The sequence below is a fragment of the Pantherophis guttatus genome, chromosome 2 (genome assembly GCF_059756535.1).
Source record: "Pantherophis guttatus breed Tessera chromosome 2, ASM5975653v1, whole genome shotgun sequence".
Classification (NCBI taxonomy): Eukaryota; Metazoa; Chordata; class Lepidosauria; order Squamata; family Colubridae; genus Pantherophis; species Pantherophis guttatus.
In genome coordinates this window covers 220,114,206-220,130,436 of record NC_142064.1, presented here as the reverse complement: position 1 = coordinate 220,130,436, position 16,231 = coordinate 220,114,206, and the positions used below count along the sequence as shown (strand labels likewise).

The 16,231-nt window shown below is 36.7% G+C and overlaps 1 protein-coding gene across 3 annotated transcripts in view; it reads right to left on the bottom strand.

Annotated features, from left to right (window-relative positions):
• Positions 1–4,880: 4,880 nt before the first annotated feature.
• Positions 4,881–16,231, bottom strand: part of CACNA2D3 (calcium voltage-gated channel auxiliary subunit alpha2delta 3) — a 563,616-nt gene continuing 552,265 nt past the window's right edge. For all 3 annotated transcript variants that reach the window (XM_060688326.2, XM_060688328.2, XM_060688327.2), the window contains 3 exons: positions 8,529–8,646; positions 7,944–8,021; positions 4,881–5,331 (listed from right to left, as the gene is read on the bottom strand). In XM_060688326.2, coding sequence (XP_060544309.2) covers positions 5,239–5,331; positions 7,944–8,021; positions 8,529–8,646 — 289 coding nt within the window. In that variant the 3' untranslated portion in view covers positions 4,881–5,238. The remainder of the gene's footprint in view (positions 5,332–7,943; positions 8,022–8,528; positions 8,647–16,231) is intronic.

Here is a 16,231-nt window from a genome sequence, read left to right as displayed (position 1 = left end):
GTCTTTAGCTTTTTACTTTATATGGTTCTTTTTTTTTTGGTGATGATCTGTATTCTATCAACGATTTTAATGTACTAAAATACTGGCTGTCATTTTGCTGAAAAATACTTCTTGTTTCCATCTCCACTTATTTCCATCTCCATCTGATTAAGAATTTAAATGTCTTTCATTTTCAATTCACGTATGCATGCCACATTTCATTTTAGATTGTTAATAGCACTTCATCATAATAATTTAGCAAGAGACTTCTGTAGAATTCCACAGACACCAATATCTTTTTAAAAGCACATGCACATGCAAACCAATATGGGCTTTTTTAAAGGTTTACAATGATTGAAAACTGGGCACTATATTTCAGTATTCCTTCCAATGCAAATGGATCAACTGGAATTATAATCTTGACCTTTAAATCTCTCATAATGTGATTATCAGCCAGGACAATTCTAGACAGTTACTCAACATTTTGTTTTTTAAGAGCTGGCTAAAATGAAGAGGATAAAATTTTAACAGGGAGAAATTTTAAGTTCTGTATATGGGTAAGAAAAATGTAAGGAGAAGTATAGGATGGGGGACATCCAACTTGGCAATAATACACATGAAAGGAATCTGGATGCTCTTGTCAGCCGCAAAATAATCAGGAGCCAATAGGGTGATGTAGCTGCTGAAAGCAAAGGCTAACAGAAGCGTAGAAGCCAGATCTCTGGTAGCAACTATTCCACTCTACTCTGCTCCTGATCAGATCTGGGCACCAGAATTCAGAAAAGATAGTAACAAATTGGGGCACATTCAGGAGAGCGCTATCAAAGTGGTAAAGGATCCAGAAGCAACTCCCTGGAGAGAATGATTTAAGGATCTGGATATGGTTAGCCTAGAGAAGACTGAGAGGAAATATCATAGCATATCTCCAAAAAAACTGAAGGGTCATCATACAGAAGAAGGAATATGCTTATTATGTTATTACTAAACTCTATTAGATTTGTCTAGAGCTGAGGAGTGACATCTTACTGTATGAACTGCCAGCCAGCTGCCAAAGGTAGTGGTGAGTTAAAATAGAATAGAATAACAGAGTTGGAAGGGACCTTGGAGGTCTTCTAGTCCAACCCCCTGCTTAGGCAGAAAACCTTATATCATTTCAGACAAATTGTTGTCCAAACTCTTCTTAAAAACTTCCAGTGTTGGAGCATTCATAACTTCTGGAGGCAAGTTGTTCCACTGATTGTTCGGTTAGGAAATTTCTCCTTAGTTCTAGGTTGCTTCTCTCCTTCATTAGTTTCCATCCATTACTTCTCCTGCCCTCAGGTACCTTGGAGAATAGTTGGACAGTTTGTGGCAGCCCCTGAGATATCCTTTCTCCTTTCTTAGTGGTCATCAGGCAGAGAATGATCATCTGTCAGAAATCTTCTAGTTGGTTCTGCACTGAGAGGATTATTTGAATAGATGACCTTTAATATCCTTTCCAATTCTAAGATTTTATAACTCTAATTAGATAAAAGCTTTCTGTCATGAGGGGATTTTTTTTAAGGAAGTATGGGGCAAAAATGCTTTTATCCCCTGAAATGTAACCTCTTTTCCGGATTTCAAATGAACATTTTGAGACCAGCAAACAATAGAGCATGCATACCAGTGCTACTTATTTTCTCTTGTTAATCTTACACATTCAGCAAAGTTCTTAAGATAACATTCAGGACTCTGCTTTATTAAGATGTATTCCCAAAATGGTAAGTATAGTTCCTTTCCCTTTTATTCTCCTGCTTTTGTCATCAGTAGTACTCTCTAGTCACCTCAACTTCCGTTAGCCTCTGTTTTAATCTTGCCTTGGTTCCTGCTTCTGGCTTCCCATGTACCAGTGGTATGGGTAATGTTACAGTATCAAATTTTCCTTTTGCTTCTAGCCACATCAGCAGTCAAAAATGCCACTGCTCTCATACTGGCTCTCTGTTCTTTCCAGTAGTTTAAGGGGTTCTCTTTATCACGTCAATGTTGTGAATACTCATTGTTGCTTTTGGAGCAGAATGCTGGAGTGGGGTGGCATTTTCTTCACCATTTCCTTCTTTATCATCACCTCCTTCCCCCTAAATTACAAGAAAATGCCAAAATGCTGAATATTAGAGTGACAATAAAGCAGATCAGCTTTATTGTTTGGAGTTTTAGTGTTTTCCCCTCCTTTCCATTACCATCAAAATAGCACAACCGTCTTCTGAGAACAAGATGCTTTGATTTACAATGTTTTGAGGAACACTGAGAGTAAAGTAAAGTACACAACGTTTCATTGGAATATATGAGTTTGGGAAAGTTGTTTTGTGTGTGCTACCATTATTATCATACTTGTTTTGATGATCATAAATCAGAGTTGATCATTGGAAGATGTTTGAATGTGTGTGCATGCATGTATGTGAGTGTGTGGGGGGAGACAGCTGCAAAAGACATTTGGGCTACTCAGTAAAAGTCTGAAAATAAGAAAGAACATAACTCCTGGCAACTGAAAAGAGGCATGGCTGAAGGTTATCTTAGTTCAGGATATGAGAAAATAGAAGACAGAGGCCATAAGCAATGTGACATATTTAGAGAGCTTACATCTATAGTAGCTATTGTCTTACCTATGTGAAGTACTGAAGAATTTAGCAGGCGTTGCAGAATCATAATGTTGGGTCGACAAAGGGTTTGAATTGCTGTACTTGGACTGGATTGTAATTGATTTCAAGGTTTTTGCCTGTTTGCATTTTGCATGAAGAGAGTGATGTACTCAGCTAGAAGGTTCTTAATTAATTAAGACATCTTTGAGCATGAACATCTGTCTCCTACTGCACATTTATATGGAACAGATTTGTCAAGCAAAGTTGTGTTTTTGCTGCATATTTCTGTGTGACCTGGAGTGCTGTATATATCAAGGAGTGAGGACTTAAATCATTGGTGGAAAGCAGACAAGACATAGGGGGAGAGGGTCACTGGAAAAAGGAGGAAAAATGACTGAGGAAGTCAGAAGGAACAAGCAGAATCAGAAAGGAAGATCTCCAGAGCAGACTCCATGCTGAAAGGACTGGGCCTAAATTGGAGAAGACAGACCAGGAAAACATGACCAAAGTGATATCTTCCCACAAGCTTCAGAAAAAGGAAAAAATCCTCCTTTCGTTTCTGTAAGGTAAGAGGAGAAGATGAAAGTACTGCTAATGTGCCTAAAGGAAGAGTTAACATAATAAAACAGTGATTGAGGATAGCATCCATATACTGTAAGGTAAGAGAGGAAAGATTTAAGCCACAAAAAAACTACAAAAAGCTTGGAATACAAATGTGTAACTTGTTGAACTAAAACTGCATATTAGAAATATTTTAAAAAAATCACTCTATTTGTACTTTAACAATACAAATTACTAATCTGGAGAGGAACAATATATGTACACCTAGATATGTTGCTATCCCAAGCTTCAAAAAAAAAAAAAAAAAAAAGCAGAATCTTAACTTTTTCTATCTGCCCGTTGTTAATTTGTAACTTCCATTATTTTGGATCTTGCCCTCTGAAACAAGAAAGAACAGTTTCTAGTAAGTATTGCAAAAGTGTTATCATATAATCAATGTAGCTGATTCAGTCACTCTTCATTAGACTTAATTTCTGGTCTCTTGATTGTCTTTATTGACGTTACCTCAACTTGTTTCTCTGAATAATTATTTTCCAAGATTTAGAAACTGTACAATTGTTAATGCTTCCTAAATTTGCATTTGCTTTCTATGCAGCCATACCACACCAATCTCTCTCTCTCTCTCTCTCTTTTTGTTTGGTGGCAACCATTGTTGCTAAGTCATGCACCCTATATATCTGTTCATTTGATTTTTGGTTCATAAGTAATAATTTTGCACTTTTTCCTATTATATTTTATTTTGTTCCTCTGTTCCTCTCATGATTGTTTTGAAGTTTAATTATTGTCTTTTCAGCTATTATCCCAACCATTTTTGTGATTTTTGGAACTCTGCGCAGTCCTTTCACCTTTTCATTCAAACTATTAATGAAAATATTGAAGAGCAGAATGATTCTTATGGCACCTCATTTGATACCTCTGTCCAATCTAATGAGGAACTATTGATGAGTATCCTTTGAGTATAACTTTAAAACCAGGTTGGTATTCATTTACTTATGTCATCCAGCCACATGTAATTACCTTGCTAATCAGAATGTCATGGGGATATTACAGCTTTGCTAAAAGTACATGCCCAGTGTTCTCACAATATAATAAAAAGAGTCGCTCCATCAAAAATTGGGATACCTTTGGGGTGGCAAGATTTTTTCTTGAAAAGTCTATTCTGACTTCTGATACTCACTACATTTATCTTTTCGCATTTTGCTGTCCTCAGTGAAGAGCTAATAGATTGATGTTTTTCTACCTTTTCTTTTCTTATTACCTTTTTTTTTTTTTAAAAAAAAGAACCCTTTTTAAAATCATTATTCACTCACCTGGCCTTATTCTGAACTTTTACTTTCTAAACAGCACTTCTAAAACTCTGGACTGTCTGCCTATAATTCTCCTTTACAGCCTCACCACTTCCTTTCCATTTTTCCCTGTATCATCACTGGATGACATATTCTCCATTTTTTGCTCTCCTCACTGGAATAGTTTGCAATTATGTTTTTAGCCTCTCTTTCTTTAGGAACTCTCTCCCATCATGAACTTCTTTTCTTGTCTACTTCTTCTGCTACGGAATCCCACTTATCTTTATTAAAACCTAGTTGAAACCCGTTTGATTATGCTCGGTGTTATCTTCTCTTAATATCTTTCTCTGATCCCATAAATAAACACATACATATTTAAATAAGTATAAATAAAATATTTATTTATAGTTAAATACAATTAATGGCCATGTCAGATAAATCATCCACTAAAACATTTCAATTTTAATATACTTTATTTAAAAAGTACAGAGTTTTAAATTGTTTCCATGGGGTAAAGCGGAAAGTAATGACCATTTGTATCTATCTACTGAAGAGGCTCTGTTCTTGATGAATGGTGATTATTGTATGGCAAATCCATATTTGCATGATGTGCAAAAAAAAAAGAAAAAAGAAAAAAGAAAAAAAAAGAAAGAAAAGATAAATGTCTTTTATTTACATAATTTAGAGTTTGTATCATCCCATTGTTTAAAATCATGAAATGCTGATGTTTTGACTTATTTCATGTCTTCTAGTTGCACCATTTCTCAGTTCACAGTTTATCCATAGATTTTTAACAGGCCATCATGGATCAGCCAGTGTCACCTTGAGAAAATGACCCACAGCAGAGATAGCACAAGAAGGGTAGGCTTAGCATTCAGGCCTGAAACGCCACCACATTCTCTAGCATTCTCCTAGAGATAAAATAAATACAGATGAAGGGGAAAAAATAATTGCATTTCAATAAATAAATCAACCAACAGTACCAAAGGTGCTTTTTCAAACGGCAACTGGACTTTGTTTTTCCTTGAAAATGTTTTGCTTCTCATCCAAGAAGCTTCTTCAGTTCTTTTTTCCCTCCAATCATTTTTTATTTTTATTGTATAAAATACAAAAAAAGAAAATAGGAAATTAATGGAAGGAAAGGGAATGGGAAAAAGGAGTGTGAAATACAAGGGAGAAGAGAAAAAGAAAAGAAAAGAAAAGGGCGCATTGACTTTCAACTCTTCCTAGCACAGTACAAGATAAATACACTCCAACCTCAACTTTTTGCTTTTATGTATTAATATATAGCTAGCCATTTCTATAACATCAAATCTTTCGAATCAACAAAACCAAGATCAAAGTTTCATTTTTTTTCTTCACAAGCACAAAATCCAGAAGTGATATCCAAATAAGTAGCTTCTTCAGTTCTGACTGAATGGTGGAGGATGGAAGGATTTATATCCCTTGCAGTCATCTGGTCATTAGCAATAAGAATATAAATGTTCCATCCTCCACCGTTCGGTCAGAACCGAAGAAGCTTGTTGGATGAGAAGCAAAACATTCTCAAGGAAAAACAAAGTCCAGTTGGGACAACCATGACATGGATGACTGACAATCGCCATAGACATTCACCAATAGACAGAGTCAGAGGAAATATAACAGATGTGGATACAAAATTCAAATACACATTTTAGAAATCATCAGTTGCTTAGATAGGAAACAGTATTATCAAGACTTGTACAATACCAGTATGTGCCTATTCAAGACAAAGGAAGGCCACAAACTTTGAATTACAGCACTGTGGGAAAGACTTGATTCAGCTTCATGGATTACCTATAGCCCAAAATAACACTGAATCCAATGATATTCCTCTGATGCCTAATTATATCATATAGAACTTTCTAAGTTTGGAATTTCCCAGTTTTTCATTTTTTTAATAAAAGACAGCTACAGAGGCTGGTGAGAAGCTGGGAGTAGAAAACCATTTCTCCAATGTGCTTCATGTTCCTTCTCAAACCTCTAAAGGGAAAATCTTCTCATTCCTTAAGGATTTGCCACATCAGTACCTCTTTTGTATGTTTGCAAAATGGAACTATAGCAATCTGTACAGATGGAAGAACTGCAGCAGAAGCACTGATCTCATCTTTTAGCTAGAGGTTATGCCTCACTGGTCAGGCTTTCCATTCATTTGGAATCCTGCTGCCCAATCAATAATTGTCCAATCATAACTAAAGAGAATTGTCCTATTGTTGATGCTTTCCATCCAGTTTTCCTTTTTTCCTGATCCCCCACCACCTAGTTTCCAAGGAAAGAGGAGAGCAAAGGCAGTCAATCTAAACCAGGGGTCAGATGCATCACGTACTGGCCATGCCCATGCCCTTTTTAGCAAAGGGGAAAAAGTCATGATACATCACATGACAACACCACGACGATGTGAGGTTTTTTTTTTTTTTTTAATTTGATTTATATGCCACCCTTCTCTGGAGACTCAGGGCGGCTTACAATGTGCTAAGCAATAGCCTTCATTCTTTTGTACATTTATACAAAGTCAGCTTATTGCCCCCACAACTGGGTCCTCAGTTTACCTACCTTAGAAAGGATGGAAGGCTGAGTCAACCTTGAGCCTGGCGAGATTCGAACCTGCAGTAATTGCAGGCAGCTTGTCTTAATAACAGGGTGCTTTAGACTGCTGTACTACCAGGAGTTTGACACCCCTGATCTAAACCTAGCTAAGACTTTGGGAAAATTTGAATTCAATTTATAAGAGTACATGGTTTATCATGCCCGCAGCCTTGTTAAATTACAGTATTATCATTACATTTGTTTATTCTTACTTGCCCTGTATTTCTGATTTACTCTGAAATATTCAAGTGTTCTAACTGTGTTAAGTGCATTAGATATAGAGAACAAATTCGTGTATAAAATGGGCAGTCTGCTAATTATCATCATTACAATTGGAATCTAAGTGAAAGGAGTAGAGTCAGAAGCTGAAGAAAACAATAGTAAAGTTTATAGGAAAACCTGAATTTAGATTATTAACATACACATGCTTAGATTTAGTTGATAATTTTATTGTGATAGCTCATGAGAACTAGGGAGTTGTGTGAAATGTTTCACAGGAAAAAAAATAGTGGTTTTTAGGCAGGATGGAAGTGAGGAAGAGATGTGGCACCAGACATGTTTTGTGGGGTATGTAGAATAGTAATAGGTAAAAATGGTAGAATGTATTATAGTAGTAGATTACTTTTGGATACCAGAATTGAGGTAGCTGGCAAATGAAGACTATGGGCTGAGAAATATCAGGCCATACAAGCAGAGATGTAAATATAGCAAGAATCTGAAAAAAACATCATATGTTCACAGCAAAGGCAAAAGAAATAATTTTGGCCATCTAATTCTGAATTTATAGTATTCAGACTAAGATGAGATAATGGAAAAATAGAAAAAATAAGATATGAAAAACTTATGCAAATGGATGTAATTAGAGAAGTGTGATCAGTGAAAGAAAGCAGTTGTTTTGTTGTTAGGATAAAGCACTTACCTCAGGATGAAATCCGTGACAAGATTCTGGACGTCTCCTAATCTTGTGAGACTTTAGGCGTTCACATTTTAGGGATTCGTTATGTTCACAGAAGTTAAAGATATAGCTTAAATCCTGAATTTTGCCACATTCAAAGTGATTTAAAAAGTCATTTAGGCCAATATTTGACACTTGTATTATCTGAGAATAGTTGTATTACCCCACCAATCCACTCCTGTTCTCTGCCTCTGGCATGCTAGCATAGTCATCTGGACATTAATAAAACTAGCATTGTTAAACCAAGAAAGCAAGTTATTTCCTAAAAAATATATTCTTGGTGTGCTGCTATTGTGAAAGATTATCTAATTTTCCATCTCCATGTTCTAATGTCTTCACTTTTCCTGAAGATATTCTCTTTGTTTACATAATTAACTCACATCCAAAATTTGTATTTTCATTTTATTTGCAATAATTGAACAAACAATAGGTTGGGTTAAAGCATCACTTGATTTAACTAATTTCAAATTGTTTCACTAAGTGCTAGTTAACCATTTGCTAAATGTTTGTATCCAAACGTATGACATTAACATAATTGTAGAAAAAAAGGATATACCTTATTTCTATTGGTTCCATGGTAATTGGTGAAACTGACTCACAGTCACATTCATTACTTACTACTACCATGAAGAGATTGCTATTTTGAATTTGTTGGATAACAAAGGACCTGTTGGCAAAGAATAAATAATTAATATAATAATCACTAAGAGAAAACTAACAAAGAATCAAGCATGGGCCAAAATGTCATGCTCCTATAGAACTTGAAAGGAGAAATAAACATAGGAAGATTCATTCTTCACCTGTTCTTATTACTATATTTTGATTTCCATCATCCTCTGAGATAATTATTTGTAGAATACTACAATAAAATTATTTGTGGCAACTTGATACTGCACATGGACTGATTTAACCCAATTTAGGCAGTTACTTACCTATCTCTTTTTTTCCTCTTTACTAATTAAATATGAAGTAAATTTTATTGTGCAAAATTTCATATAACATCCTACATATTAAAATTTGAGCACAATCCAGCCAAGATTGACTCTTACCAGCCCCTGATGCAGATATGCAGATATACAAGCATGGGTTCATTTCAATGTTATTTGAATTAACTTTGCTTTGCAGAACAGGATTTGTTCCTCCTCTTCTCCTATAGGTGCTTTCAAAAAGCTAGGTCTTCATAGGATGTCATCAATTTTAAAAAATGCCAGAAAAAATAAAAAAATAAAAATCAGTGGATAGAAAATCTTATTAGAAACTTCTGGTTGTAGTAGAAAAATGGTCCACTTGAATATTTTGAATGATGTGGTGGAGAATCTCTTGTATCCATCTGCATCACTGTAGAAAAAAGGGGAGTCTGTCCACAGGGTTGTTTTTTTAATCCTCTTGCAACCAGCAGGTGAGCAATTCTAAACAAGAACAAATAGTCCTTGGAAAACAGTAATGATTTAGATCAGGGCTGACAAACTCCTGGCCCAGAGGCTGGATGCATCACACTCTGGCCATGCCCACGCCCGGTTTAGCAAAGGGGAGAAAAGTCCCAATACATCACATGATGCCACCATGTTGATGTGAGTTTGACAGCCCTGATTCAGATTAGCACTTTGGAAGTGGTAAAAACCTTTTTGAAAGCACCTTGGAACAACCATGACCTGGATGCAGTGGTGGGATTCAAGTAATTTAACAACCAGTTCTCTGCCCTAATGATTTCTTCCATCAACCAGTTTGCCAAACTGCTCAGAAAGTTAACAACCGGTTCTCCCAAAGTGGTGCAAATAGGCTGAATCCCACCACTGCCTGGATGGCTAACTATCTCCAAAGATATTCCTCCTCTTCTCTTAGTAAGAATGGTGTAGGGCAAGAAGATAGGGAATGGGATCCTTTAGAATGTATCTGAAGCAGACAACTGCACTGTTAGTCTCTGTGTTGACCCATAAGGATGTTTAATCACAAACATCTTTTTGAAATACGGTGATTTATTTTCATATTTCTGGAATAAGTTTTTTTTTTTTTTTGGCACAATAGGTGGCCCTTATTATTCAAGTTCCAAACCCATGTTTTCCACATTTGCAGTGGGTAAATTACAAACTAAACATCATTACTGAAAGCGTTCCATGCATCCACAAGCTTGTGTGAGAGGTTCCATTTGAAGGAGCACATCTTTAATACTTTTTGAGTGCTTTATAAATGGGCAAGATAGCAGATGTGCTTCTTCCTTAAATGACTTTGTTTCCCTACAAGATCTTACTATCTGTGGTTTCATTACATAAAATAAATAGGCTGAAACAGATCCCCCCCCACACTGATAAGTTGCCTATATCATTAGTTGAGTCACTTCATCTGATATCTAAAGCTCCACTGAGGTCATTCTTTTCCAGGTTGAAAAGGAGATGTCCTTGTGGGCAATGACATGTTTCAGAAGTGTAGTTCAATATTCTTTTACGCTACTGTCCTGACACTTCCCTATGTATGTAGTAAAGAACTCTATTTTTGTATTAATCTTTAAATCAGTTCCATGTAACATGTCATGACATATAACACCACTGAATCCAGAACAGACGATTTCAGTGGTCTGGCAGGAAAGCATGAAGTTAAATGAGGACTTGACGATGTGTAGATGTGGACAAAGGCATATTTCCACTCAGACGTCTTTACTTAAAATACATATTGTCTTACTAAGAAAATGCTCTGCTTTTTCCAAAAATCACAGAAAACTGAAGGAGGGGGAAGATTTGTAAGGGACGCAGAATCCTTTGAACTGGCTCTGGGAAAGAAACAACAGGGGAAACTGCAATTAAAAGAGCACTAAGAGGAAGATTAAATGCTCTTGGGGTTTTTAAACTTACTGAACCCCCATTAAAATTACACTTACTGGGATCTGTAATACGATGATGATAAACACAATGTGCATTTACAGTCTAACACACTAGGTTTGAACTTTCTAGCAACGTCTACAAACAGCTGGACCTCGTAGCACAACTGACATCAGTGTAATGAAGCATCTGTGGCTTTGTGGATTTGTGGGGAGGGAAGAGAAAGGGGCCAATAAAAGGAAAAGAGGAACATTCCTTAACACAGTATTAGAGTTTTGTTTTAAATATGAAGATATCTCAGAAAGTTATAAATATTTATCTGATCTGCAGGGGAATAAAATACAGTTCCAGAGTAGCCCTTTCAGGAAGGGCCATCAGCCAATCACATAGGTTGCAGCATTTTCAACAGCAACTTTGCATGTAAAATTAGCTCGTAAGATGCCTGGAAAGGGACAATATCCAGCAATTGACAGAGTTACCATTTGCTGGAACTACACATGGTGTTTGAAGAAGGTTAATTTGGGAGGGGGAATAAAAAGGGATTAAACACCAGAGTTTTGGCTGGACTCTTAAATGATGTGGACTGCCCCATATTTGGAAGTGTTCCCAGGGACATTTAAGCATAGGAGGAAATCTAACATAAATGACACTGATCAGGAGACATTTTGTCCCAAACTGCCTGTGCTGTGGATGAACTATAATGACTTAATAATATATTATGTTAAAATTATATATGGGATAACTGATCCAATCTCTATCAGCACAAGCCAACTCCTGGAAGGCACCAGATAAGGCAAAGCTGACTACCCATTTGAAGGAACCAGAAGGGGTACAAGCTCTTCCAGCTTGTGGGATATGGTTTTAAGCAACATCCTGCTTTGTCAAAATATATAAGGTACATGGGGGAATCTTGCTTTCTTGGAATCTTATTTTCAATTATATGTGCATAGTGCTCTAGAAAGAATCTGATCCTGGCAATCTTAGCATCTCAGTAAGCTATTCGGCTTATAAGAAACCCATTTTAAAAATCTTCTTCTAAATCGCCTACAAAATCACTTATTACTCCAGCCAGATTCCTGACTTGTAAGGTTTTAAAGACAGGGAGGGATGGCTCATGTTGTTTCTGGTCCATATCAGTTTCACCTGGGTTCATTCAAGAATTAATTGCATTCCATTTCCTTAAATATCTGTTATTGTTTTAAAGAAACAAAAAATACATGATAATTTATCTTAGTGTTTAACATTTCTTTCCAAGGTTTAGGAATCTTCCAAAAAAAAAAAAAGAGAGAGAGAGGTTTTTTTGCACATGTTGCTTTAAAATCTATGTTTTGTATAAGGACTCAAAAGAGAAATATATGGATTTTTGATCCTTAACCCCAGAGTTGTTCAACTGAGTTTTTTCTCCAAAGTTTCATATATACAAAGACAAACAACAAACATCAGCACATAGAAAGGAACAACTTACACCTCTGTCTAATATGGTTTGCTCCAGTAAGGTGCATATATCTTCCCTGATCCATTAGTCATTATGCATCTGGATACAATCGATCCCAGGTAACAATCTAGGGTCACAAACCCCAATGAATTGGATTCCCACCAGGGGTGGGTTCTACTTACCTTTACTACCGGTTCACAACGGGATCACGCGTGCACGCTCGCTTCGCTCATGCGCGCGCCTTGCTTCTGCGCATGTGCAGAAGCTTCTGCGCATGCGCAGATCGCTGATGATGACATCCAGGGTGGTGGGCGGGGCCTCCTGCCAGTTTTACTACCAGTTCTTGTGAACCAGTCCGAAATGGGGGCAACCCACCACTGATTCCCACCATTATTCTGACAAGTCATCAGCATCTTAGCTTAGGTTTATTCACTTATTCCTTCCTAGGATAGCTTTACTTATTTATTTATTTGGTCAATGATTAGCAACATATAATAATAAAAAGGGAAATAAAGACAATAATTACAACGATCAATGGGGGGAAATAGGTGAAATTACCGGTATATGCTGGCAACTATAAAATAAATCAAATATAGCATACTCTGAACACCCCTATTACAATAATAATATGTTTATTTGCCCAACACTAATAAATCTGAGGATGAGAGAACTTTTTTGGCATTACAATGTAAAAAGACCACACACAGATCATTCAGGCCTTCTGTGAATGAATATAGTACCGGTAGTGCAATTTCAGACATTCTTATCTTAGATTCCATCTGTGCATAATTTAATGAAGTGTGGGCTGCTTCTCCATTCCTGTAGCCTAATTAGGCACAAAAATGTCATGTCAATGTCTAAGTTATGTACAAAGTCAATTCCATGTTCGTTCATAGTAATTATCACTATCAGTTGTATAAGAAATATATAGTTAGTGTAGTGATATCTACAGTCTCCATTGTGTAATTCAGGATTATCAAACTCAATTTCATTGAGGGCTGCATTAGGGTTGTGTTTGACCTCAGGGGCCCGGCCAGCTCAATGTCACTTGTATCGGCATGCCTCTGGTGGCCTGGGTGCTCTGCCAGAGAAAATGGGCTCCTGAACTCTGTTTTTGCTAGCAGAGGCACTGCGGGCCAGGCCTTGCTGTTTCCAGGACAGCTCCACAGGCCAGATCTAAGCACCCCGTGGGCTGGATCCAGTCCCCAGACCTTGAGTTTGACACCCCTGGTGTAATTAATCAAAAAAGAAAGTTCTCTTTTTCTCCAGGTTATTATCCCAGATATTTTCAATAATATGCAAAGGATTTAAATTAAGAGAGGATGGATGGGAAACATGCAGTCTACAATATGTTTCTGAACTTCAACGTTTTCAGCATGGTTAATATTGTGGGTGTTGGTCAACTCAAGGTGGAGAATATACCTCTTCCTTCCCATTTTCTCCACAACAACTTTCCTGTGAGATAAGTTGGACTGAGAAGTTACCAGTCAAAAGAAGGCCTAGTCTTCCGGTTTCTAGGCTACCACCTTCATCACTACACCAAATTGATTTATAGATTGATTATATGCCATTAAGGCACTGCTGGCTCTAAGTGACCAAATAGATTTTCTTCATGGTGATCTGTCCCTAACTTAGTCTTTCAGGTCTTCCAGCAGTGCTTCCATCATGACTTTAATTGAATGCATCCACCTTGCTGATAGTTGTCCTGCTCTTTCCTTTCACCTTTCCCAGCATTATAGTCTCCTCCAGACAGCTAGGTTTTCACATAATGTCATCACAGAAAATCAATTCTGGAAAAATTCAATGGATGAAAAATCTTGTTAGAAACTTCTTGCTGTACTAGAAAAATGATCCACTCAAGTATGATGTGGTGGAGAATCTCTTGTATCCATCTACATCACCTTATTAAAAAGGGAGACTGTCACAGGTTTTTTTTTTTAATCATTGAAACCATCATGGAGCAATTCTAAACAAGAACAAATAGTCCTTGGAAAATAGCAATGATTTAGATCCTTCAGGATGCAGATTAACACGTTGGAAGTCGTAAAAACTGATAATTATCTTCACTGGAAACCACTGTCTGAATATAGTACCAAGTAAAATGTGGGTTAACCAAGGTCATTCTAATACTAGTTCAAGGAATTCAAAATAAGAGGAAAGATATCAGCAGGAAAAGAAAAGGACAGAGATTTCCATAATATTTGACAACAAATGATATAAATGGATCTATTCTCTTTTGAGCAATAATAAAGAAGTGTATGGCGGATAATCTGTACATTTGCTCAATCTTCTGGGTTTTTACGCAGGACGAGTACCTTCAAGGATATGTATTACAAAAGCAATTCATTGCATCATTAGACAACCCATGCATGTTTGGATCATTTCAGAAATATTTCCTTACCTAAACAGAGAAACAGAATGACCATGAGTGGGCAAAAGAGTGGTGGAATAGGAGCTACGTCCAGATTTTAGACACATTCTATAAGTTACTCCATTCTGAGGTACCTTGGTTCAAAAACTGTTGCCCCATGATGCACCATTTCAGTGAGTTAAAGGTCATGACAACATGAGTTTTGGTACTAGATATTGATGTAAGGGAGGAAGAAGTATGCTATTGCAAAACAAGTTTGTAAAGCAACTCCCAGACATGAACCTAAACCATCAAATAACTCAAAGTACTTGTTGGAATCATGGCTATAATGTCTGAACAACTGCTGGGGTCATAGATATCTTTGGTTTAGTTAGATTTCTTTCGCACCTGTTGAAATAATCTTTCCCTAGTATAATCTAGATAGGTAGCTAACCTCAAGCATTCTATTTTCTCTGGCCGTTTTAGTGGTTAGTTAGTTAGTTTTAGTGGTTTAGTTTTGCTGGGATTTCATCTCACAGCTGTCTAATTCTGAATTTTCTTCTATTGGTTTAAGTCACAAAACAAAATGTGCACACATATATTCACAATTCATAATGTGGAAAATGATGTACAGTCTCTATTCAAATATCTGTTACTCACATAATTATCAGTTGCAAAACCCAAACCGTAATGGAGTGGAACAAACTTCAACCATTCAACATGCAGATATCTGTTGTTTTGGTTTCCAATCCTCCTAATGTATTTTCCAGACTTCTGGCTAGATTTCTAATTCACATTTTAAAAAAAACCCTGATTGAACGTTACATTGCTAGGCTATTTTAAAAAAAAAACAAATAAAAGAAGGAATGGATCAGTTTTAAGCAATTAAAAACAAAAGAAATTATTAAGACAGTAGCTGAAGTTCAGCATAATTCAGTGAATAGATACCGTGTTTCCCTGAAAATAAGACCCTGTCTTATATTTTTTTGAACCCTGAAATAAGTGTTTGGCCTTATTGCCATGCACTCAAAAGCCTGATTGGGCTGATTATCAGGGGATGTCTTATTTTGGGGGAAACAGGGTATATCTTATGGACAATTCGTGTTTGAAATAGGCAGTGAAAGCACATTTTTAGCCAGCTGGCCCAGCTTTGCTGAGCACTGAATTTGCTTGTTTTAACTGGGAAAGAAGAAGCAATTTCTAGTCTGATCATTATCTGTCAACCAGGGGCTGGAACTGGAATTGAATAGATCTATAATAATTACCCAGTCGTATATTGGAAGGGGCCTCGGTCAGGAATCCAAGTGAAAATATCTTCCTTAAATGGTTTTTTAGCCTTTATTTGAACACCCTCTCGTGAAGTAAGAAACCCCTACCTCTCTAGGTAATTGGTTCCACAGTCAGGCAGGTTTTTTTTCCCTTCTAATGTTTAATTAGAATCTGCCTTCCTGTAATTTAAATTCACTATTCCATGTCCTGCAGTTTGCAATGAGAGAGAAGAAATCTTTAAAAAAAGATATACTTGTGTATCTGTGAGGGTTAAAGAAAGATAATAGGTCTGAATGAGGCTGATGTTATGGACTTCAGCGGAACCAAAGATGGCTCTACCAAAATGGAGTTGACAACCACAGCAAAAACCAAGGAACTAGTGAAT